The sequence below is a fragment of the Cryptotermes secundus genome, unplaced genomic scaffold (genome assembly GCF_002891405.2).
Source record: "Cryptotermes secundus unplaced genomic scaffold, Csec_1.0 scaffold816, whole genome shotgun sequence".
Lineage (NCBI taxonomy): Eukaryota > Metazoa > Arthropoda > Insecta > Blattodea > Kalotermitidae > Cryptotermes > Cryptotermes secundus.
Window position 1 is genome coordinate 3949884 of NW_019724601.1, and position 27161 is coordinate 3977044.

Genomic DNA, 27161 nt, shown 5'->3' on the forward strand with positions numbered 1-27161 from the left:
TGAGCCAGATCAGTCCAGTCCATACCACCCCATCCTGTCTCTCTAAGATGCGTCTAAATATTATCCTGCTACCTCTCTCTTGGTCTTCCTAGTGGTCTCTTTCCTTCTGGCTTTCCCACCAATATCCTGTATGCATTCCTGCTTCTCACTCGTGCAAATGCCCAGCCCATCTCATCCTCCTTGACTTGATCATTCTAATTATACTTGGAGAAGAGTACATTTTATGAAGCTCCTCATTATGCAGTTTTCTCCAGCCTCCTGTCACTTCATCCCTCTTCGGTCCAAATATTCTCCTCAAAACCCTGTTATTAAACACCCTCAGTCTGTGTTCCTCCCTTAATGTCAGAGACCAAATTTCACAACTATACAAAACTATAGGCAAAATTATAGTTTTGTGTATTCTGATTTTTACAGTAGAGGAGAAGACAAAAGGTTCTGGACTGAATGGTAACAAGCATTACCCGATTTCAGTCTCCTCTTAATTTCCCCCTGGATCAAATTTTGATTTGTTACTGTCGTCCCCAAATATATAGCTGATGGCTCTCACGCTCACAAACTTATTTTGTGCATATATGTATGTATATAAACATGTATTTATTTGTCGTTTGTTTATTGACACTGGAAGTAGCGTCGAACTGTAGGATGAGGAGTGAACTGCGAGGAATGTGTAGGGACGTGAATATGGCGTAATATTAGGCAGTTTCCTGGCATTCGTCTGGAAGGACTAAGGAAATCCAAAAGAAACGTCAATCAGGGTAGTTAGTGCCCCGCCCGAGATTCGGAGCAGGCCCCTCCCGAGTACAAGTCACAAGATTTGCCGCTTGGGCAAATTTGCACGTTGGCACGACATGTACTGTGATCTCTGAAGATCTCACGGTGATGAATATGAAGATTTCAGTCTTCTGAGACGTGACTTCGGCAGGTATTTTTTTTATTGCTAGTGGGGTGGGACTAAGTCCCTTGTACTGCGGCCACTTCTGACCTATTGTACCAGCCCCAGATGATAGGTGAGGGTGATTGTGGAGCAATTGGCGGAATGAAGATTGGCAGGGGAAACCGAATTACTCGGAGAAAACCTGCCCCAGCGTCACTTTGTGCACCGCAAATCCCACTTGACCAGTCCCGGGATCGAACTCGGGCCGCCACGGTGGGAAGCCACTGACTAACCGCTGGAGTTATGGCGCGGCCATCGGCAGAAATTACTAGCATTTCTAATGAACCTGTTGCCTCCATCTTCAGGTTATGTCAGAGTCTGCAGTGAAGATGAAGGCAGCAGGCTCGGCCGAAACATCTTTAACTTTCCACCACATCGCAAAAGCATGTAGTCTTCGGAAAGTGGCGTGGGTCTCCAGCTTCTGCCCGGATTGCAGCCGATAAGCTATCAATCTGTGGCAGGCCAAAGTTTGGTTCTGTAGGCGTAGCGCTCCGTGGCGTGATCTCAACACCAAGTCTCGTAATTCAGGTCCAGACTTATCTGCACTACGCATATTCTACAAGGCAAAGCATCAGTCTCTCTTTCTGTCACCGCTATGTCCGAACCAATGCAGTCCCTCTGTAACAGGTCTTTGAGGCCCACAGGGTTGTGAGACGTCGAGGTTTCCACATTTTCTCTACAATCGGCTCACAGATTGCTTTATGATACAAGCCGCAAGGTCCCAGGTTCGATTTCCGTTTAGGTCGTATTTTTCAATTGACCTAATCCATCCAGCCGCACTATGGCCCTGTTGTCGACTCAGCCTGTAACGGAAATGGGTACCAGGAATCTTCCTGGGGTTGAGGGGTGGTCTGCGCGTGAGGTAGACAACCTCACGACTACGCCACGGGCTGCATGAGCTAGGGAACTGGGCTTCGATTCCTGGCAGGTACAAAACATTTTTAGTCTACTTATTTTCAAGAAATAAAAGCAAGTTTATGCTATCGCCATGCTGTCTGTATACCCCTCCCACACTAACTTTTGAATGTCTTAAAGAAATCATTATGGAATTTGGTATCATGTCATGGTACCTGAGCCCGTATCAGCGGCGTACTTCATAAATTCCTCCCATCAGTCTCTGTGTGATACCCTCCTATCGTTGCTAGGGAAAGGCTTGGAAAAAAAGAAACGTTCTCGCGGCAACAAATACATACGTAACAAAAGAAGAATTGTTGGACGCGTCGTTTTCGTATGTTTCTCTTCTCCATGGCTTCCAGGCCGACTGTGAGTCCCACCTAGCCTTATGTGTAAAGGTCTCTGCTGTTACAACAGCCAAGACGTAAAGGTGACGTACTTCCATCTGGTTCGAGGTTAAAAATGCGCGGAGCTATACCTCTCTCCTTCTTGCGTCTTGATGCCGCCATGCTTACTTAAGCACAAGGGCAGCTTTTACCTTTTACATCAAAAGGAGAGATGTATTCTGTAATCATTTCCACTCTTCGCACCGGGTAACGCGTTTAGAAGTACCAGCCCTTGCGGTCTCTGTGAATTTTGTGTTTGTGAAAATCATTGAAGAAGATGAGCCCATCATAACTCATTCATCAGTCCTGTGGACAGTTGAAATGATACATTACCATGGAAATAATAGGCCTATTACGAAACAAGGAGAATTATATGAAAAATAATATCGGAAGGGTTAACTCATGTTTCGATTCCTGGCAGGGCCAAGAGATTTTTTCGCATCTGCAGCGTCCATACCAGTTCTGGGGTCCTTTTACGCAGGAATGAAACGACTAGACCGTAAAGCTGACCTCTGACCTGCATTTAGTGCCGAAATGAAGAATGCATGCTGCTGTACCTCCACTTCCCATTACGTCTTTATGGCGTTGTACTTAAATAAGCAGAGACAGAACTGCACTTGTGTACATGGGGGTTAATGTGCTAGTTTAGTATGTAACCAAGTAGGTCTTTGCAGCTAATTTTGTGCATAGTCTAGGTTAACAACTTTTTTTTTTCCTTGGCACTACAGCCCCAGTGGGCCTAGGCCTACCTCCATGAACTTCTCCGTTCACTTCGGTTTTTCTAGATCTTACACATTCGGTAGGACTCCTTGGGCGGGTGATCAGCTCGTCGCAAGGCCTCTACCTGTACACAAACACAGAAAAACGCACACATACAAACTAAACATCCATGCCCTGAGTGGGATTCGAACCCACGATCCCGGTTTCCAAGCGAGCGAAGACAGTACATGCTTTAGACCGCTCGGCTACCGTGACCTGCCAGGTTAACAACTTACACAGATAATTTCTATTTGAAATTAATTCTTCTGCCAGAATATTAAAATCTCATATGTATGGAGACTTAGCATTTATGGTCCGTCATGTTTTTCCTTTCAAAACATTTCATGTAATGACATGGATGTAAATATAACAGGGTGTGCACAAACGTGTGCACGCTTCTCGAATTATACCGCGTGTTCACAAAATTCTTCTCTGCCTACAGATATTGCAACTGATATCTAACTGCAGAGAGACAGAAATTCCTTCGAATACTTCAGCGCTGTGAATTATCAAACGGGGGAAGACGTGGAGGTTTAAGATTGCATCCTGCATGCGTTAAATCTCTGTTTTGGTCGTGTTTGTACATCCCTGGGGCGTGACTGTGTTTATGACCTGGTGACGTGAGTGCCAGCTGAATGCCGGTTCATGATCTTTGAAAACCTTCGTAAACAAGTTGGAGCAGAGAAACCCAACCTGTGGATCACGCGTTTAATATGTTGGTTACCAGTGGTCCGCGAAATGTTGTATGAGCTTCACCGCGTAATAAGGAGGAGGAGGAGGAAAGAAAGACAGGCAGACTACGCGTATAACCTTAATACGGGTTCATATGTTAGTACTGGTTGAGAATTCGCAGAAATGTTGTACCAGTTATGTTGCATCCTTCCAGCCCACAGTGGCCCAGGGGTCGACTCATCCTTTAACAGAAATGAGTACCAGGAATCCTTACGGGTGGTAAAGGGCGGCTGGCTCGTAAGGCTGACAACCTTGCCGCCATCTGTGAGCCCATTGTGTAGAAAATATGAGAGCCTTGACGTCACACAAGCCTATGGGTCTCCGCAGCCTGTTACCTTACTTTGTTTCAGAAGACATATATTTTCGGTCTTATTGTGTGGCTCCCATCTCACCACGTCATGGTGCGCCCTCCAGTTGCGAGTAGAGTATACGGCCTCCAAATGTTAGGGTGCGGTAATTGCAGGTGGAAGACAGCCGGTAATTGGTGGCGCTCCATCTCGAGGGTTGAGCGGAGAGCTAACAGCTCCAAGACCAGTTGTTTACGAAATGATTCACAGGGCTTCGGACTTCGAAAGATTCATTGGACCTAGTCTTAGATGCGGGGATAATATTAAACTGATTATAGAATAGTATACAAGGATCTCGACGGGATTAATGTGCCTTAGGATAGGGTACATGGGTGAACTGTTGTGGACGCGGTTATGAACTTTCTGGTTCCATGAAATGGTGAGGAATTTCTTGACTTGCAGACCGGCTGTTACGTTTTCAACAAGGACTCAATTCCATGCATGTACTGTATTTTGTCTGCCTTCGGTTTCTGCATTCTGTTGTGTGTGTTGTTTATTCTGTTTAATTCAGTTTATTGGGTGCATAATGTATCTCGAAGGATAGTGATGGAATTTACTTGTAGACTGAGCGGAAGTTTTTGGGTTTGGGATCGTTGAAACACTTAAGAATTGAAATTCAAGTCTTCGGAAGTCGGCTTTCAGGTTAATAGAACAAATGTATTGAATAAAATCATTATGCAAGGTTACAATAAGAATATTAATGAATATTGCTTGCTGAAGACACAGAAGGACGTGAATGCACTATGCACCAATGCGGTAGGATTCGGCAAGTAGTGAGAGGTAGCCTCCAAGGAGGTGTTGAGGGTAATACTCGATGATCCACTGATGTTCAGTAATATCATACGAGTGCGTGAAGCTAGTGATTAAACTGGCGAGGAGTCCGACCGAAGCGAAGAAGTAACTTCGGTCGGACTGTGGCTAGCAAAGCCTGAGTTTTTAAAGGGATTCGAACCCCGAACTTGGCGCTTTGACACCCAGATACACGCCTACTGAGGGCGTAGCTAGATTCAGGATCGAAATTTGATTCGTCGTCCTTAAAGAAGAGTTTGACTATTCAGCTGTAAAGAGTACTGGATGATCGTGAGAGTTCTAGGAGGATTTTGTAATCACGAGGGGAGAACACTTGCAGGAAGTGCCCATACACACGTTTCTCCACCAAAATGGTGAACCTCATATTTTGTATTCACACAGAATTTCAGGGTCTAGACTACAGGAAACGGACAACTTAGAATCAACAACTAGGGTCGTGCGTGGTGTATGGTACACGCTCACATCTCTTAAAAATTAGGCAGGGGTTCAGTACATATTACAGTGTGTTTAATATATATTGTATATTATATTTTACTAATTAGTAGATAATTAGTCAAACTGACCGCACATCCAGATGTGCATATACGAACAAGGTTTCAAGTCCAATAGAATATAATCATGACAATTTAATAAACTGATGTTTGTAAGTATTGTGCCACTTGAAGATGACCCAGTAATCAGAGTCGAAATATTAGTGGAAAATAAAACATACCGAATGTTACCTAATTTTGTTGATGGTATCATAAGCATTTCCATGATTTCGACTGGTTCTAGAGGTACCTTGTTCCCTCGTTGAGACCGAATTAGTGTAGTCGGTGTCTTGTAAGGCTTGACGCTCTCCCGGCGACAGCTTTGACGAGTACCGCCTTCTGTGGTGACATTTTATAAATGTACTGACGTTTCGGAGAAACACTGCCCCCAACATCAGGATCCAAGAGGAAGCCAATCAAGCAAACAGCTTAGAAGGTTCACATCCCACTCTTCTGTGAGTGTCTGTGCTGTATACTGAAGCTTGGTGTTGTGTAGTGGTGTGTCTTTGCTGTAAGTGCTGCATCGTGCTGTGGAGTGGTGTGTGTTTTTGCTGTAAGTGGTACATCGTGTGGTGTGCCTATTCTTTGAGTAATGCATCATATTGTTTAGTGGTGTGTCTTTGCTGTAAGTGTGCGTCGTGCTGTGGAGTGGTGTGTCTTTGCTGCAAGTGATGCATCGTGTGGTGTGCCTATTCTTTGAGTAATGCATCATATTGTTTAGTGGTGTGTCTTAGCTATAAGTGGTGCATCTTGCTGTGTAGTGGTGTGTCTTTTTTATAAGTGGTACATCATGCTGTGGAGTGGTGCGTCTATTCTGTAAGTGATGCATCGTGTTATGGTGTTCCTTTGCTTTAAATAATGCATTTTACTGTGTAGTGGTGTGTCTTTGCTGTAAGTGGTGCATCATACTGTGAAGTGGTGCCTCTTTGCTGTAAGTGGTGCATCGTGCTGTGTAGTGGTGCGTCTTTTCTTAAGCGATCCGTTGTGTTGTGGTCTCTCCACTATTTCGACTTCCGACACCAGTCTGTCACTTATTTGTTGATTTTCTTTCCTTCTTTTTTTCTCGTCCTGTTCATTTATTCTTTGTTTCCTTTCGTCCTCTTTGTTGTGCCCTTCCTCGTTATGGAGAGTGCTGTAAGGCTGCAGATCAGATCAGTGTTGGCGCCCTATCGCCATCGGTGTTGCAGACAGTGGAGGGTGCAAAAGATGTAGAGGTTACAGGCCGTTGTACATATGCATAACCTATTGTGTTTTCCCTTGAGTGCTAGAACTCCTTTATTCGTTTGTTCCTATGTCTGTACTGTTGTCGCTAGGCAGCTGTGAATATCACGTTAACCAGAGATCTCTTAGGTGGGACAGACGATGGGTCCAAGAGGTGCAAATTGCAATGCAAGTAAGATGTATTCTGTGTACGTAGTCTGTACGTGTTTTATTTGGGATACATACACCATAAGCGAGGCACGTGGTAGCGTAGTTGGTTGAGGCACTATGCTACAATCCGGAAGGTCGCGGGTTCCAGTCCCGATGAGGTGGATTGTTTTCAATTTACCTAATCGTCGACTCGGCCTCTAACAGAAAGGCGTAACAGAAATCTTCCTGGGGGGGGCAACGGGCGGCCGGCGCCAAGTCTGACAGCCTCACCTCCATCTGTGAGCCGAATGTTTAGAAATGTGGGAGCCTCGACGTCTCACAACTCTGTTGTCTTTTATGACTTGTTACAGGGATACCTTTACCTTTTTTTTTTACCTTTATCATAAATGTTTCGAGTACTGTTTTCCCTGTAATAGATTTTGTTTCACAGTCGTATGAACCAGCAAAACTACGGCGGCGAATGTGCTTCGTCTTCGGGTTATTGCACCTCGTAGTCTGATAGGTGTCCTCAAGACAGAGGCAGCATGTTCGGTCGGAGGAACGTTAGTAAGAACCTGCCATTACTCAGATGGACACCATGTGCGTGCTGAAGAATGTTTCAAACTGGTGTTTTGCATCGTAATGAGATAACGTATGCTGTTCCATGACATATGCAAGTTATTTATAGAATTGCCGTGATAAAACTGATGGAATTTGAGCTGAGCATCGGGCAGGACGGGATTTCTCTTCTTCTGCGGGCGCTACAGCCCATGATGAAGCTTGGCCATTGGTTCCGAGTCTGTAACTTTCTTTTGCATTTAGGTGTTTCTGTATGGCTGCAATAATTAAAAGCTTCTCAACAATTAAGCCTTTTTACGGGATGGGGTTCTTAACCCTACACCCAACCCGGAGGACCAGGGTGTCTTTTTTTTTTTTGTCTGGATCATTGGTTTTGACCATGCCATGCATGAGAGACTACCAGTAGCTAAGCTACCGCCCACATAGCTCTCGGGGACATGACGGCGAATTGGACCGAAATGCGTCAAAATCAAATTAGAGCGACAGATTTTGCTGAAGACCCTCCATATTTAATAAAATGCCGACGAATTCTTCGGAGATAAGCATGAACACGGTCACGTACAGACGCCATGTCACTTTAGAACAGTCATCGTAACATAGAGACCTTGATGATGCTTGTATTGGAAAGGTGGCATGAGAAACTGTTCTGGCGCGTGGGATCTCAGTGCCGCTACTACAGTAGTCAGGCATGTGACCTCGTACAGTATGACAGATCAGCATCAGCGTCTGGGAGGAGCGTGCTTCCTATGTTTTCACTCTAAAAACGTGAAACAGCTGTTCTTCCGAAACGTCTGTACATATTTACGAAGTTACACGGCTTCCATTTCTAAAAGATCGTAATCATGTCTTGTAAATCGATTTGAGGTTTTCACATCTGTGATTAAGAAGAGTAGTCCGTTGAGTCAACCGACGTTTCGGATGAATATATCACCATCTTCAACGTCGAATATTAAGCCAAGGAAGTAACGAGCGCGAAAGCAGATGGCAAGCACCTTGCTTATTCTTCGACCCTGAAAAATTGAGGGGGAATGCTCCTCCGAAACGTCAGTTGACTATCAACGGACTACACTGCATTCATGTCTTATAAAATTAGTGTAACGTAGGAAGATATTTCGGTCCTCATGTTGTCATGCGGCGCACAGGTGGTGACCTGATTTTATGAGTTATGACGTAACACAGCAAGTGGCAGGCGGATCAAGACAACATGATTAACCGGGATTCGAACCTCAGCCTATCTCTTGCGAATGTTTTGTGGATCACAAAACGACGCCTTGTCAGTGACAAATGACCATAACGCGCGATCAGTGTAACCCTTGGAAGCATAGTGGTAAGGTCAGTATGCCCTGCTGTAGCAATTAAAGGTCCTCGCATGTTGCCCACACAGTTTTCTTATGTGTTCCAATTTTCCTTTTCAAAACAAGCTTTTAACATTCCAGGAAAACCAAGCAGAATATTAATTTAAACGTGTCCAGAAGGAACAGCTAAATCTATGGCTTGAGTTACGTAACAACATTTAAACTGACAACGGCAGCATCAACAGATATTTCGTCATAAAGGAAAGACCAGTCATAAGTAGACAAGACATTGTAGGGCACTGCGTAATCCCCGGCGGAAAATCTCTTAAAAGATATGTTAGAAATCTGCTTAGAATGTCGAACTGGCATAGTACAGTCAATGATAAAATAAGGACAGAAATTTTCGGGTCTAGCTATGCCGTATTCAGCGTGATCGACCGGAAGGCCAGCAAAATTTGAAGAAGAAGAAGAAGAAGAAGAAGAAAGAACCAAGAAAGTTGCTGCCGCTAAGATAATTATCTTGATGATTATGATGATTCAGTTCATTGCTTTATTTATTTAAATGCAGACCTCAACAGCGTGTGGCTTGTTACAGAGTCAGCATAAAAAAAGTAGAACATATAAAACTATAATTTTGCTTGTGGTTCTATATGCGTGTGAAACTTGGTTTCAGACATTAATGGAGGTACATAGACCGAGGGGCAGCGCCATAGCTCAAGCGGTTAGTCGCTGGCTTCCCACCGCGGCGGCCCGGGTTCGATCCTGGATCTGGTCAAGTGGGATTTGTGGTGGACAAAGTGGCGCTGGTGCAGGTTTTCTCCGAGTACTTCGGTTTCCCCTACCAATCTTGATTCCACCAACTGCTCCACAATCACCCTCACCTATCATCTGGGGCTGGTAGTGGCCGCAGTACAAGGGACTTAGTCCCACCCCACTAACAATAAAAAAAAATTACCTTCGTTGTCTGCATGGATTTCGATATTTTGCAGCCTCCTTCTTCACGGCTTGGTTAACGTTATGGCATCGTCTGCCCTTGTTGCGAGATTTGCATCTGTTGTCTCTAGGTTTCGAAGCACGACGAGTTTACTTGGCAGACCAACCGTGAACCGAAGTTGTACGTTGTGGGTCGGCACAGCATGACTGCAAAGTTCCCAGCTAGCCTGCCCGAGTCCACTTTCACAAAAATACATTTCATATTATCGTCGTCACTAAGTCGAACAGGGTAAAAAAGTAAAATTGTCCCTGTGGGTAACTAGTTAAGCACTACCCCATGAAGGCGTATGGGAGAGTGGATGTATAGATCCACATTTTCTTGACCTCGGCACTAGTTTGAGGTGAGTGGTCAGCTTCACGCCCCGGCCACTTTATCCCCGGGAAAGAACCCCTGGTGCAAAATGAATAGGAGGTTGGTTGGACCGCAGAGTCGGTCTGGACGACGTGGAGAAGAGAGAATTCTTGACCCTACCGGGATTCAAGCTCCGATCCATCTTTCGTCCAGCCCGTAGCCAGTCGCCATACCGACTACGCTATCCCGGGTCGTCTAACGGGTGCATAGAAGAATATTTGGGTTTCAGAGAAGAGGATGTGCGCGACCGGAGAATGAAGGAGGTCTCCTAATGAGAAGCTGCGTAATTCGTATTCTTCAGCAACTGTCATTACGGCTGTTAAGCCAAGGATGTGAGAGTCATAGTATGTAGATTTTAGTCGGAAAGCCGCTAGGTAAAGAGACAACTTACGAGACTTACGGATAATTGGAAGGATACCATCGAAATTTATATTAGATTAATAGTGCGTGGTATGGATTGGATTAAGTTGGCTTAGGATATCATTCATCGATGGGCATGTAGTTAGATGATAATAAATCTTCGGCTTGCATGAAATGCGGTGGACTTCTTTGTCCGTAATTGAAACATGAAGTTAGTCAGCCTGACCATTATTTGTTCGCAGGGGGCCGATGTCATATCCACTGTCTGTCCCGTCCTCAACAGGACTACATCCGTCACCTCAGCTCCAGAGGTAAGAATGAATTGTGCTTATTAATCTTTGAAGTAAGGTAAAACTAGGGCCGCGCCACAGCTCAAGCGGTTAGTCGCTGGCTTCCCACCGCGGCGGCCCGGGTTCGATCCCGGGTCTAGTTAAGTAGGATTTGTGGTGGACAAAGTGGCGCTGGGGCGGGTTTTCTCCGAGTACTTGGGTTTCCCCTGCAAATCTTCATTCCACCAATTGCTCCACAATCACCCTCACCTATCATCTGGGGCTGGTACAATAGACCAGAAGTGGCCGCAATATAAGGGACTAAGCCCCACCCCACTAGCAATAAAAAAACGGTAAAGCTATCCCTATAACAGACCGTGGAGGCCTGTAGGGTGGTGAGACGTCGAGGCTTCCAGATTTTCTAGACAGTCGGCTCAAAGATGGAGGTGAGATTGTCAACTTTACATGCCGGCCGCCCTTTACCACTAGGAAGATTCCTGGTACTCATTTCTATTAGGGGCTGAGTGGATCCCAGGGCCATATTGCGGCTGGTAGGATTAGGTCAATTGAAAAATCCAGTGGCGTCATCAGAAATCGAGCCCACAACTTTCCGGCTTGTAGCATAGTACCTCGACAACTACGCTATCGCATGACCCCTACAGTGGGTACCGGGGGATCTCACTGAAGCAAGGCGGCTGGGGCGTGAAGCTGACCACTCAGTTACATGTAGTGCCAAGGCCAGAAATGGTGGGGCTCTACTTCGACTCCCCTATACGTCTTCATGGCATGGTGCTTGATTAATTAAGCACAGGAACAACTTTACGTTTATCTACATGTAGGCCATCTTAGTAGTCTCTTCCTTTCTGGCTTTTCCACTAAAATCCTATAGGATTTCCTTTTCTCTCCATTCGTGCTACTGGCTCTGCCCATTCATCCTTCTTGACTTGATCATTCTAATTATACTTGGAGAAGAGTACAAGTTACGAAGCTTCTCATTATGTAGTTTTATCCAATCTCCTGTCACTTCATCTCTCTTCGGTCCAAATATTCTCCTTGGCACCCTGTTCTCAAACACCCTCAGTCTGTGTTCCTCCCTTAAAGTCAGAGACCAAATTTCACACCCATACAGAACCACAGGCAAAATTATAGTTTTGTATATTCTAATTTTTATGTTTTTTGACAGCAGACGAGAAGACAAAATTCTGAACTGAATGGTAGCAAGCATTACCCGAGTTCAGTCGCCTCTTAATTTCCTCCTGAATCAGGATTTGGTTTGTTATAGTCGTTCCCAAGTATATGAAGTCTGCCACATTTTCAAAACATCTGTTAGCTCTCTTTATATCATGATATTGCCCAGCATTCTGGTGACAAGACAGCAACATATACTTAGTTTTCTCTGTGTTTGCGTATATACCAACCTCCTGACCAGCGTCAATTAGAGCTTCTATTAGTATCTGTTATGAACAATTTCAAGAGCCATGATGTCGCTCCCACTTCATATATTTGCTCATCCGCCATGTTTGCTATTACTGATTGTAAGACGTTTAGAATGCGAGATTTCCCCACCAGTGACGTACTATTTTTAGCGAGTTCCTTGAAACTCGGTCAGCTAGTTCAAACGTCAAAATGGGAGAACACAGACAGCGGGGTGATCCCATAAGCATAGTTTCTGCTGTTGTATGTCAGCTGACACTCACAGCTCTAGATCAGCATTTCTTATTAGCATTTTTCCCGTGAAATCTTGGCCAGGATAAACTTAGGACGAGGCCTCAAGCCAACGCCGAAGGCACCACACACTATCAAGCATTATTCGGGGTTTGAGATTCATTCAGAATCTTTTATCCGTTCATATGCTGTATTAACGCTTAGAACATTGAAGTCAAGGGAAGTATAAAGTTTTACCAATTTTGAATGGGTTTGAAACTTTGTCACTCACTCTGAAGGAAGAACTCATGTTGGGCGTATTTGAGAGCAGGTTACTGAGAGGAACATTTGGACATGATGGGGAAGTAGCAGGTGGTTGTAGAAAACTTCGCTAATACACGTAGGAACTTCGAACCTCGAACCGATATGGTTTGTGTCCTTAAAACGAAATGTTGGAGTATTATTTGGAAACTGAGAGGTCCTCTTAGTTATCCCCCCCCCCCTCCAGCTTGTTATGGTTCTGTATCGTTGTGATGTCTAGTTTTTTTCCTCTTTGCTGTGTTTCGGGCCACTAATGTGACGGACCAGAATGAACAGAGCTAAATTTAACGGGTTAGGAACCTTAATGTCGTCTGCTCTGGACACCATGTAGGCCTACTTACGTTTTCGAGTGGCACGTCTTCTCCATCTTGAGGATCAAGGAGTAAGCAGATCAAGAAAATGGCAGGCGTAGGCTGTAAGCTAAGCTTATATATTTATTTGCATATTCGATCAGCAAATATACATGTCCTGAGAGGCTGAGTGAACGGTCCCCAGCAAGTCTGCCCCTGGCATGTTTCGTGTGCTACACACTGCTGCTTTTCCATGGTTTTCTGTAACCTTTGCCTGCTTCTTTCTGGTACGTAATCTGTCAGCTCGCCTCATGTTGCAATTCGGAGGAACCGGTTACGATCACTGACTGTGGTGTTTCGCGGGGCTGCGTTCGGAGCTGTTTGGGGCTGCTGAAAGTAGCTTAAGCCTGCATGCAGCCGTACCGGACAGGCATAGGTCAGCGTGGGTCTGATTAATTCTTTAAAGAGAACGAGGTTAGAGTTCTCACAAAGCTGTTCGGGACAGTACTTTCGGTGATAAGGAGGGAAAAAGAGGACAAGGTCTGGGACTGAGAGCGAACCACTGGGAGTGGTGTACACTGAGTGGAAGTCTATGGCCCTTAGAACGGCCGGACTCATAGACAGTATGAGGTACACTGTAAAGAATATAGAGACAATTTTAACAGCGCTCCAATAAGAAAACTTCCCGTCCTTTTTCTTCACTTGCCCTATACAGTAAACCCTCGCTAATCCGGCTTAATTGTGGGGCAGGTCGGGATTAAGCAATGATCCGGATTAATGAAGTAAAAGTCAGCCCTAAAAGAGAAGAAGAAAAAACTTAGAGAACAAATAAATGGAAAATGTAATAATATTGACAGCGCTGATGAATATAAATGAAAATAACATTGCAGCATTTTCTTTCTCTGTAAGAAGCTGAAATCTACGGTATCCTTCATCCAGCTGAAGCCAGTCTTGGATATTGCCACGTATCCGGGGTTACATGACTAATAATGACGGGTTCTGGATTGGATGATTGAATTTATTGGCACTTCTATACGATTACAATCAATTATAACAGCTCACAATCCATGACTGCCTAAGATTCGCTCCACTCCTTACTGGACTACGAGTGTCTGTTCTTCTGCTGTGACTGACTTTGTTCTGAGTTGCGAGCCGGTCACTTCTTCAGCTTCCGGTGTCCGCTGGTTAGCACTCCACAGCTGAACACTGAACTCTCTACGAATGCCAACTGAAGAATCACTTGCGACTGAATTCCCCTGAACTGAACTAACTTCAGGCGAACCGAATATGCGTAGGTCACCATCTTCAACAGTTCGTGTAGTACTCTGTTTTATCCGTTGCTAGGGAAATTTATGTTTGGCGAGCCGATGGCTAGAAATTGACTATTCTGGCTTTCAGGCGTCATATCACAGTACCGTGTTTTCTTGCTTGGGTTCAGTCTCTCAAGCTGCTCTGAACACAGTCGTCTTGCTCTAATTCCTTTTCTGTTGAATATCGTGTCTTTTGAAGTATGTACTCATCTGTGAACAGAACTTTACATTTTCCATGTTTCGATCCCGATTAGCTAGGGTTTGCTATATAAATGTCTGTTGTTTCCATGTGGCTTGCCCTTCTGCTCTGAACATGCGCATAGCAGTTTCCTCCGGAACATGCGTAAATATCTACCAGATTGCACGGAGTCATGGTCAAGAAGGCAGTGATATTAATAGCCACTGGCGTGAGAACACAAATGGCACAAGTCAGCTTGTCCCTGAGGGGACAACTGGGAAAACACTTGGTCGGAGAAAACAGGCAGTAACGGGAAACTGGAGAAAATTACATGAAGAGCCTGTTAATACACTGTACTCTGCAGCTGTCATGGATTAGGCTTCTGGTCTGTTCTGATGCCGAATAACTTTCGAAGCTACGAAGTTTGAAGTAATTTGTACGATGCAACTGCTGTCTCTAAGTAACGCTGATTGCAGACCCCGAAGGCGCTACACCGCTGGCATCAGACCCGCTGCCGTGATTCCGTTCATCTCCCATCTCCTTCGTTTTGCAAGTGGCCGTCTTCCAGGAGTTTTCCCCATCAAAATCCTGTATTTATTCCTTATTTCCTCCATCCCAGTCACGTTCTGTATCTACTATAGCCTCCTAGATTTCGTTATCCTAAAAATACTCTGTTCCTTCCGTACACAATGAATTATCTTGTTATTAAATATTCGAATTTGCTCACTTTATTAATCTTCGTTATGTCGAAATGTTTTGTTGAGCACTTTAATCTAAAACAGTTGTGATTTATGCCTCTTCGTAAACTAAGAGATGCTGTTTCACACCCACGCTGCGCTGTTGGAGAATTTGTTGTTTTGTGTGTTCTAGTTGTCAGCGGTTTTGAAAGCAGACGAGATCATAATGACCTAATTGAATAATGAGCATTTGTCTGTGTTCGCTCTTGCTGTGAGCTCATTAATCTTGTGTGTCTCGGATACAGCACCTTGTGAACGCAACATTTTACCCTTCCTGCAGATTGTGTGATAACAGGAAACATGAGAGTTAATTTGGATATTTTCCATCATGTTGAATTTTCAAAGAGAACGTTTCGAAAACTGGATTTGTTTCCTGTCTTGTTTAAGGAGAAGAGATTCCTGCTCAGTTGATCCCGGTAGAACGAGGTAGAGAATTGGGGAGAACACGGAAGTTTCTGAACATGTGCCAAAGCTCTCAAACATTCTTAAGCTCCCTTGATTGTTCATAATTTGGAATAATATTGTTACGAGTAATTCGTGCGTCATTTATTATGTAAATTCTCATTTTATGCGGTTTTGATTCCACTTCACGCCAGATGATTGTATGGCCTGTATGGTCTGCGTCTTGTTTTAATGCTCGGAAAAGAATGTAAGAATTAGGTTTGCCTTCAGAACGATCGAATTAATTCCCCATTGCAACTCGTAATTTTTTCTTTCCTTGGTTTTTTCGTCGACCATTGCTCGTCTGCATTTTAACGCCGTTGCTCGACAGACTGACCATTAAAATTGGTAATGGTTTTTTGATTGCTGAAATCTGTATCATTGATCGGAATATAAAACTCCAAAGTGACACACATTTCGGTTTAAACTTTTATATCTTCTGTTCCTTAGACTTTTTACTGGTCTCTCTCATTGCACTCCTCTTCAAATGGCAAATGCATCCAGAACTTGTGTTGGCTGATAGAGACGATTGCAATCCTTGATTACGGTCATTTAAGAAAATCTAAAATAATAATGCTCTGAGTTCATCGTGAAACTGTAATTTTGAAGGCTGCAATCAATTTTGTAATGGGGCTCCTGCGTTTTCTTTTGTCTGGCAGGAACACGTAACATTTCTACCGTTCGCTGTATGTAACCTCAATATATAAAGTGGACGTACAGTCTTCCCTTTCTTAATTATGCACCATTGCACTGCTATAAGTTATATTTATCCGAGCTATTTTAAAAACTAAACAAAGATTCTGAGCAGAACCCACTGTCCTGTGTTATAAATTTCCAGTCGCAGTCTACTCTACCGCCAAACGCCGTGACCTCGCGTCCTAAGGCATGAAACTGTTTTTTCACACTAGAGCGACCAGATACATTTCTTTGCTCTCCGACTGTCGTACGGTAGATGTCGCATGTCGTCACGTATGAAAGCTAAGACTACCCTTTATGTTCTACTACTTGATGCGACAGGAACCGTACTGACGTCGTACGACCGATGTCGCTGTGTGTGTACGTGCCCTAACCCATTTCCCAGGACATTCCTGTAATGCCTACAGTATGGTTCAGTCAGTTTATTGCTTAATACTCCACACCACACATTAACTGAAAATCAGTGTTGAAAATTACGTTCTCTAACATCATATGCTCATTCCTTGTGATGGTAATAACCATCCTGGTAAATGGAACCTCATCCGTGAACAGCAGGTCACGCAAAATGCATTGTCGTAGTTGCAGCCGTTCACAAAATTGTACATGGTTTGGCATAATCTCCGAGTAATGTTGTACCCTTTGGAGGTGATACGGACAGAACCAGAGAATTCTCTATATCAGCGTCTGTGCTACGCCAGTCGTCCTGGAAATTTTGCTTGTATATACCTGTACTTGGACTTCGGTCCTCCGCGCAAGAACATATGTCTCCACGCTTGCGTCGTTCAGTTTCAGCATTTGCGCGTGGGAAGGAACCAGTCTCCCTCAAAGTTCTCCGTTGTGGAACTCTGGGAAGTGAATATCGTTGCCAGTATGCCACCACAGCAACCCCAGCCTCTTCTGTTGCAGCTTATTTTAAGAAAGAGCTGGTGGGAAATGTGCACAGGAGTTTATGTAAGCCGGTGCTGTAGAAAAGAAACTGATTTTCTTTTAAATCACTATGTGCCACTTGCTATAAAATTCAAGAACTTTGCAAATTGGTCACAGGTTGTGTTTGTGGGTCTTACATGGTTCTTAGTATAAATAGCTATTTCCTTAAACAGAAGCGATGGTCCAGTTTTGTATGTCTTCTATGAGGCTCAGACTGACTTATTAAAGATTGTTTACACGAACTTCAGACTTCGGAGGGCTAATGTTGGATACTGGTGCCTTTACATGATCAAACGTCGGTAGAGGGGCATACAGTGTAACACAAACAGGAGTTAATAAAATGGGATGATGATTTTTTTTCAGGAGAACGAGTTAATGCCATGTGCCGGTGTCCTTCCAGGTGTAGAATTTAATACAGTGGGTTGCTGTCTTGCACAGACGTGGAGGTGGTGTTCTGCAGGAACAGGAATTAATAGGGAATAATTGTGTTTTGTAAGAGTTAATACAGGGTGATCGTCTTGAGTGAGCAGGTCTTTCTTACAGGAGCAGTTGGCGACCTCGATGCGACGCTGCGTGTCGGAGACGCACGTGGTGGGGTCGGGGAATAGCGGCAGCAGTGTGAGCAGCGAGGCCTCGACTAGTAGCTCTCCCGCACAAGACGCATTCCCCAGCCTCTCCAACGGGGTGCTACAGCAGTTGGGCCTGGATCCTGCCGTAACCAGGTGAGGCAGTTCTCGAAGGACTTGGACATCCACTTCAGCTGAGGCCCCGGAAAGACGTCCCATGGATTTCCGCCCTGTATAATACTTCCCTGTATTTCCCTCCAGCCATTCTGTGCACATGAATGTTGACAGGGATACCCCTATTTTGCGACATGCGTTTTGGATCGGTTGACATAGGACAGAGGGGCTGGAGAACAGCAATAAGAAGCCTCCAGCCCTCTCATCCCCACCATCCATGTGGCATCTTCCTGCGGCCTCAGTGTAGTGTGATAAAGGTTTAAGGATGAAATTGGAGGCGCATGGAGCAAGAGGAAACAGTAAATATATGTAAAAATCTGGTTGAAACGTCCCAGGAGAAAAGAGAGCTTTGGATGCACAAGTAGCTCAGACGGGCATCTGAAGTTTGCATACAGAATTTTCGTATGGAATGTGATTAGAGGAAAATGTGGAGGTGACAGGGAAGTATGGATCTGCCTTATATAGAGTGGAACAATTATTTTGTTATTTAATTCCTGTCGCTGCCTCTGGAGTCAAGGGCATCCGTGAGACGTCATTTCGCTTAAGCTTCTTAATGTTACAGACAGACGGTGGGACTCTTTGGACGGAGGATCAGCCTTGTCGCAAGGCCTCTACCCACACACAGAGCAACACACACAATAAACACAGGCAGACACCTATGACCTGAGTGGGATTCGAACTCACGATCCCAGTGTTTGAGCAGGCGTAGACTTTTCTTGCTTTAGAGGGCGTGGCCACTGCGATCGGCAAGTGAAATGATCCTTGTACTGAAATTTTCATACTAATGTGTCTCCGTGAATGCTGCGGGTAGGAGGGCACGCGGTACCATACTTGGTTGAAGCACTATGCTACAACTCGGAAGGTCGTGGGTTCGATTCCTGATGAGGTCATTGAATGTGTCAGTTGACCTAATCCTTCCAGACGCTCTATGCCCCTGGAGTCGACTCAACCTCTAACAGAAATGAGAACCAGGAATCATCATGGGGGCAAAGAGCGACCGGCTCGTAAGGCTGACAACCTTACCGCCATCTGTGAGCCGACTGTCTAGAAAATGTGGGAACCTCGGCGTCTCACAACCCTGTGGGCCTCGACAGCCTGTTGCAGGGGTAACTTTACCTTACCCAAGCCGGAAAACAGTCGTAGCATACCAGCAAACTTGTTAGTATTTAACAGTCGCACATCTGTCTGTATATTTGAGCCTTGAAGACAAAACTGAGCGTTGGGTCCCATTTCGACGAGTGTTTGTGCCGCACCGTGATGAAGTGTTGCTCAGTTGTGTGGCTGTGTGGAAACAGCTCCATTTAAATCACCGGTTCGCGAAGACGTGCCACAAATTCATGTGGAAAAACAGCCTTAGAGTACCGGTAGACATGTTTTTAGAGGGGAAAAAGCTCTGAGTGCAATTTTTCCTTAATCACTTTGTTGTGAGATACCCTTAATATGCCCCGCCCTCATGGGTGACGGATCAAGTGTAACAGCCGCACAGAAAGGTCTGGAATGAGGCAACGTTTTAGCGTAACGGACGGAGCAGCTGCGGGCTGTAACTCAAGTGTTCCAGTTTCACAGTAAACATCTCAAGAGAAAGTCTGCATACTTTCGGCTGCTCTCAGATTCCAGCCGCTCTGGGTTTCCAAGTGGTCACGTGCCTTCAATCCGTAACACAAGGTGCCCCCCCCCCTTTTTATTGTGCCGGTTGCAGTGCGCGTCAAAATTTTGAAACGCAGAAACCAAGAATTTGTTTGAACGCCGTCAGTCACAGAGCGGACTGACTAAAACGGTAACGTTTGTGGCTTGTATTCGCAAAGTACCCGGTTCAAATCTCATCTTGAACACCGACTATTCTAACAGGTTTTCCGTCGTTTTCGGCAGTCTGTCTTGGGCAAATGCCCACCACTTCCTTCTGCATCGTTTGAAATTAATTAGCTGGTGAGTATTCATTATACCATTTCACGCTGTATAGCTATTGTGGCCAAACTATGGCTCGCTAGCCTCATGCAGCTGTTTTGAACCGTTAATGCACCTCGTGAAAGAAATAATAGGCCTTTTTTTTTCTTCTGATGAATGAAACTAAAAATCTGCGTAGAAAGCTCGTACATAAACGCATGTGCCATCCAGTACACGTCTGCTTGCCGTCCCTGGTCTTCCTGAGTGCTGAAAGGAATACCTGGACCTGAGAGGAGAAAGTCACAGGGACCAGAAGAAAATATGTAGTCTTCAGATGTTATTAAAGTCGAATAGATGAGTCTAGAGGTAGATTTATATGCTGGAGGAGCTCGTTTCGAATCTTGGTCGGGTCACCGGCTATTCTGACGGAGATTTTCGTGGGTTTACTCAGTCCCCCAAGGCAAATTCCGGGATACCGTTTAGGCCACGACCACTTCCTTCCAGATCCTTCCAAATTCATTAGTTATCCTACCACCCGACGTTGTAATAGTCTCGATACTGATAGAGCCCACGAGTAAAATGTTATTTTTTCCCCCCTTGGCACTACAGTCCCAGTGGGCCTAGGCCTACCTCCATGAACTCCGTTCACTTCGGTTTTTCCTCGAGCTTACACATACGGTAAGACTCCTTGGGCGAGTGATCAGCTCGTCGCAAGGCCTCTACCTGTAGACGAACAAAGAAAAACGCACACAAACATCCATGCCCTGAGTGGGATTCGAACCCACGATCCCGGCTTCCGAGCGAGCGAAGACAGTGCATGCCTTAGACCGCTCGGCTACCGTGACCGGCAAAATGTTATTAGGATGATGAAATCTAAGGGAATATAGTGTGTAACACATGTAGTAACCACTGGAAAATCTGAAAAGAAGGAACCAATTTAAAGACCTAGGTGTAGATGGAAAGGCAGTATTGAAGCGAATTTTAAAGAAATAGGGCAGAATGGTGTGGACTGGATTAACCTGGACACCCGAGGAATCTGGGTTCGATTGCAGACAGAGGGAGTTTCCCCAGATCGGCTTCTGTGCGCACCCTGCCTCCCATCAAATTTTACCCGGCCGTGAAGTGGCTGGAGTTTGAAAACTGACCGCTGACTTCCGTTTAGTGCCCAGGTTGAGAGTATTTTGAGCTAAACCTTCGCTGTCCCATGCGTCTTCATGCGTTGAAAACTTTATAGGTAAACGCCACGGTGTTTTTAATATCGTGGAAAAAGGTCGTTTGAGAGAGACGTATTGCACGGATGGTGTTATGGCAGATCTGAGAGAAATTCTGAACCGAATTGTGGTCATTAATAAATTTTCGGATTCCGTAACAGGCGCCAGAACGACTGTCCATTTTTCAGGTGAGACCCTTATCATGGGACAAGTCACCATTATTGTCAAGAGGCCTAAACTCGACGTCGTATATCATTTAGGTTGTAGACTAACATCATACGTACCGAACTTACGCCCTCTGCCATCTGTGTATAAGGTTGTGTACTAAATCAGTCGCGATTTCTGTCCGAACGCGTTAAGGTTGGCTCGATCTGTCAAGAGATGGCAGGAAGTTTTATTGTTTTTACTGACATTAGGCATATGGAAAATAGAAGATCCTTGGGGTCTGAGGTTCCCGTGGAGGTGTCTATGAAGATTATTGTCTTAATGGATTAATTTAACGACTCTCTCTGTAGCTGGACTGTATAGCGTGGAATGGTAAAATGATGACATTGAAAGGATTTAGAAGGAAACGGTCGTCGCCTAATTTAGGTACTACTCCGACGTTTGCCTAGAGAAACCGAGAATCCCGAGGATAGCCCGTGCAACGGTCGAGATTGGAAAGGAACATCTCCTGAATACGAGTTCTGGAGCGTTACTGCTGTGCAGATCTTTCGGTGCATGAAGATATTGTCGTTTGGTTTGTGACGCCGTGTAGTACTGACGTTTCCGAGAAATATACCGCATCCATATTCAGGGCTAGAAGAGATGGATACAATACGTGCATTCCTCCAAATTGTCTGTAAATTTCTATCAGAGTGTACGGCGTCGCGTCCCAATGGACAGAAATCTAAAATGAGACCTATCGTACTGTACATCTCATTACGACCGTCATCAGCTGGAACCAATGGTCTATTACATCGGTATCAAAGTATCTTAAGTTCGCCGCATCTGAGGGATATGATTTTCTTCCATTCCATTACGTGTCATTAGAACGTATTTTTACGGTAAAAATATGCCATAAATCTGTATCCTTGCCCCATGTGCGAAGTTAGGGGCTTTCCGCCGGGGATAAAAAAAGCGAGGGCGTGAAGCTGACCACCCACCGCTATCTGATGCCAATTTTAAGAGTACATGGAGCTGTACCTTCACTTCCCTTACATCTTCATGGCTTGGTGCATAATTAAGGACAGGTACAGCATTTATTTTGAACAGAGGGCCGCGCCATAGCTCAAGCGGTTAGTCGCTGGCTTCCCATCGCGGCGGCCCGGGTTCGATCCCGTCTGGTCAAGTGGGATTTGTAGTGGACAAAGTGGCGCTGGGGCAGGTTTTCTCCGGGTACTTCGGTTTCCTCTGCCAATCTTCATTCCACCAGTTGCTCCACAATCACCCTCACATATCATCTGGGGCTGGTGCAAGGAACTTAGTCCCACCTCACTAGCAATAAGAAAATAAATAAACGAGGACAGATCGACAGAATGGCGAAGCTAATAAGAACATTTTTGCACCTTTTCGTTACGAACTCGCTTTAAACGATTAGACGGTAACGAGGTCGACAGTTTATGTTACGTATCGATATTCTGAGAAACTTAACAAAATTCTGTATCGTCTAGACCCTGTATGTTAAGTAGACTTAACACATATCGCGGGCATCTTGTGTCAACGTTCATTGCGCGTCACCGATTTCAGATTTCTCATATTTGAAGCCATAATTTCGCCAAAATAGTATTTAAAAATTAATGCGTACCTCGCAGAAAACACAGTGTCGCCATCGCAAATACCTAACGATGTCTAAAGAAATGATCGCTGTTCGTCGTGAGAATCATACGACACACGTAAATACGTTTTGTCGGTAAAATATGGAGTTTTCTTGTGTTAAAGCGGGTGGTACATAAGCAACCACTGGGCTGCAGAAGCGTAATAGAAGAGCTTCTGGTGTTGCAGAGGTGAAACGCGAGGGCGGACATGTATGCTTCCCAGTTACGCGTTCATTTGATACGCAGTATCTGTCAAGAACAATGCGAATACATCTGGCCCATTAAAGTTCTATCTCGTGATGCCAATTTTGAGCGACCTGTAACTGAACATCGGCCGGATTGATGACGTAGAACCTGCATGTTGTAAAATTGTAGCTGCCGTGTGAAACATTGGCGTCCTTGTTAGCTTAAATCAACATCTGGCAGTCTCTGGCCACAACCATTTGCAACCCGTCAGTGTGGCGTCGCGACACGTCTCGTCCTGCCGCTAGCACAATGTTAAGGGTCACCTTGACGGAAGAACTTACCAGGTGAGATGAGTCTGTATGCTTCATATTCTCATTTCTTTGCGATGTTGTTTGGTTTAATTTATGCTGATTTGCTTGTGAGTTGATCACCAAAACCCGTTGAAATATTGACAGAAAATCGCCGTTATCAACATCATTGCCGAAACTAGAACGTATACTCAGTTTGGAGAAAAGTTCCTGTGCGCTTGCAAATGTTTGTGCCCATAAAAACAAACTTCGTCAAAATATCTAACCGCGAATAACCTGAAAAGTTCTGAAAGGACAAGTACATTTATGCCAAAATATTAGGCTTCATTGAATAACGGTATTCACTATGCTGTGCTGCTATCTAGAAGTACGGTATGAACATTTTCGAGAAAGGTGGACGTGGCAAGATTAGCTAAAGCATACCTTTCATTGCCATTTATTGCTGTTATCTTCTGCTCCTGTTCGTAACTGCTATATACACTGACGACTACTAGTTTGCATAACCACTGAATAACAATTGGTGGTCATATATACAGAGTTGAAGTGAACTCTCTTACTAGTTCACCATAGTGTGATTCCCTGTTGATAATACTGTACAACACGTGTCCCGTAACGTTTAGTTTCCAAGATACACATTACCGTCAACTAGCGCGGCATATCGAATGATGAAACCATGGGTGCCTTGTAGGTACAGTATTCTTTTTTTTTACTGCTAGTGGGGTGGGACTAAGTCCCTTATTCTGCGGCCACTTCTGGCCTATCGTAACAGCCCCGGATGATAGGTGAGGGTGATTGTGGAGCAGTTGGTGGAATGAAGATTGGCAGGGGAAACCGAAGTACTCGGAGAAAACCTGCCCCAGCGTCACTTTGTCCACTACAAATCACACTTGACCAGACGGGATCGAACCCGGGCCGCTGCGATGGGAAGCCAGCGACTAACCGCTTGAGATGTGGCGCGGCCTTTAAGTACAGTAAGTGTTCAAACCATTTCAAGGGAGACGGTAGTTGGCATTGACCGTTGTTCCCTTTGCGTTTAGTCTCTCCACGAGATTTCCAGTAGCCCGCAGAGGGACTGCATATATTTGCTCCTTCAGGTGACCCCCCACAAGAAAAAATTCATTCGAGTTAGAACCAGCAACCGAGGAGGCCATGCATTTCGCCGTCGACGTCCAATGGAGTTTCCTGGATATATCGTGTTCAGCCATTGCAGTGGAGCTCCATCCTGCTGAAACCACAGTTTTTGCTTCACAGTTAGAGGCATGTCTTCAGACAGTCCTGGTAAAACGGTTTCAATGAAATGCCGGTGTCGTTGAGCAGTTCCCTGTCACTTACCAGGTAGGGGCCAGTGGCAAAGTCCCCGACAGTTCCAGCCCAAGCACTGACGTTGAAGCAGACTTGATACCCATGTTCGCGTATTCCATGAGAATTATATTATATTGTCAACGTGTATGGGGGTACGCGTGACGAAATGACGAGTTCTAGTTCGGATGATTGATTTATTAGCAGCTTGGTTACACATTCTCTGTTAATCACACTCTAATACAGCGCTATCGCTGATTTACACACAGTTCATAATTCACTACTACACACGCTCTAGTCCAATCCTGGTAATGCAATTGAAACGCAGGAACGAGCACTTCAAATCACTCCAAGTATTACACATAATTAAAGTCTTCCAATCACAAACGAAGTCTTCACACGACAAACTTCCCGTGGTTGTACCTTACTCTCAAATACTCCCAAATACTGAAATCTGTTCTGTCTCTAATTGTCGTTATATAGCCTCCGCACTTACCAAGCAGAAAACACTGTTGGAACGTGTTTACCGAACGATCGCACAGTAACGGTCATGGCACCGACCGCATAGAAAACGCCGCACTCCCATTGTTGCCTTGCGTGTATTCGGTCGCGAGGTGTTTAACGGTCAGTTCACCCGTGTGGAGGCGTGGTCGAATTCCTCCACAAAAGACAGACACGTCCTCAATTCAGAGAGGGCGCCCCAGAAAAACAAGACCGCAAATGTCAAATGGTAATAAAAATCTGGTCATGAGCCCCACATGATGCTCGACACCAAGGGTTACTGACTGCCTGACCGTCAGTCGCAATGTGGCGTTGACTTTGACGTTAGCTAGCAACACTCTGTCCATCCACATTACAATAACATGCCCAAGTATGACTGTTGTGGACGTTGAACACACCCCGACGCATAAAAATTGCTTACTCTTCCGACAGAATCTGCAAGCAGGTCACCGTTCTCGTCCTTCACTAAGTTGCTTCTAGGTTGGTAGTCCATCTTAAAGTCATTTATTCCTCTTGACAGGTCTCTGATGTTCTTGTTCTTACTGTTCATTGCAAGCTCATCAATTTTGTCTTTCAGATATTCCCTCTTTTTGTTCCTGAAATGCCTGCTGGTTTCACGTCTTATATTGTTCACATTATCCCCATTTAACTCGCTTGGATCCTGTAACCATTGCAATTTGGCCTGCTTTCTTTGATCTAATAATTTTGAGCATCCTTCATCGAACCATGGCTTATGCTTATTCAGTTCATAATAACCTAGACTCACCTTGGCAGAAATTTTGATATTCTCTCTAATAGTTTCCCAAGCTTTATTAACATTCACCTCAGTGTCCAAGTTTTCCAAGGCCGCGAACCTATTTGAGATTTCAGCACGATACTGCTTTTTACCCTCTACCTCATTTAATTTCTTGAAATTGAACCTCTCCATATGAACTCTGTGTTGTTTGTTTGCTCACTGCCAGTCTTTACCTAACCTTTGCCACCACCAGGTAGTGGTCAGTTTCACAATCTGCTGCCCTGAATGATCGGACATCAAGTATACTTGAGTGCCGTCTCCTATCTATCAAAATATGGTCTATTTGATTGTGTATCTTCCCATCAGGAGATGTCCAAGTAAATTTATGGATGTTACGATGTGGGAAGACAGTAAGATTTTTAGTTGTGTCAATGTTTACTACTCTAACTCCATTATCATTGCTAATTTCATGCAAACTCTCATTCCCAATCGCTGGTTTGAAAATGTCTTCCCTCCCTACTTTGGCATTGAAATCTCCTAACAAAATTTTCATAGGCTACTTCGGAAATTTTATCAAATACATGTTCTAGTTCTTCATAGAACCTGTCCTTTATGTCATCAGTTTTAGCTTCTGTTGGGGCGTGAACATTCATAACAATATATCACACCAGCGACGTCTTAGTATCATATGTGATATCACTAACGAACTTTACCCGCTCCACTGCTGATACGATTCTCTTACATACGAAAAATCCTGTACCTAATTCATGTGTTTCATTCCCCTTTCCATAGAAAAATGTATATTCTCCTGCTGGTGCGATGCCACCTCCGTCCCCTCTGACCTCCTGAACTGCCGCTAAAGCTAACTTATATTTTAAGATTTCTTAATACCAACACTACAACCGCTCAACTGTCAAGGTAGTAACCTTAATATTAGCTGAATCCCCTAACCAATCTTCATGAAACTTGGTATGTCGTGCCATGTGAGTCCATCTCAATGGCGTACCTCATAAATCAGTCTCATTACTATAGCAACGCTGCAGCTTCCTAAATTGTACTGTCTTATTATTTATTCTTTCGACTTATCTTATCAAATGATAAAATTACAGTGAAAGGAAAGTAGTCGCTTAGCTCTTTCCAGAACTTCTTGTTTAATATTAGTTTGAATATCTGCCTATTATATACTCCTAGATTTTCAAAGGGGTATAGTCCCTCAGTTTTTCTCATTTAATTTTATACGAATTTCTGATGTCCTCCATGGTTGCTACATGCCCGACCACTCATCTCCTTGAGTCTATCATTGTAGTGTTTGTTGAAGAATACGTGAAATATATCGTTGAACTGCAATTGTTGGTGGAAATTGAGA

The 27161-nt window shown here is 44.5% G+C and overlaps 1 protein-coding gene across 6 annotated transcripts in view; it reads left to right on the forward strand.

The window, feature by feature from the left end:
• Nucleotides 1-27161, forward strand: part of LOC111862452 — a 120502-nt gene that overhangs the window by 69178 nt on the left and 24163 nt on the right. For 5 of the 6 annotated variants that reach the window (XM_023847858.2, XM_023847862.2, XM_023847861.2 and 2 more), the window contains 2 exons: nt 10564-10632; nt 17678-17856. In XM_023847858.2, coding sequence (XP_023703626.1) covers nt 10564-10632; nt 17678-17856 — 248 coding nt within the window. The remainder of the gene's footprint in view (nt 1-10563; nt 10633-17677; nt 17857-27161) is intronic. The other variant, XM_033750670.1, reaches the window with a different exon arrangement.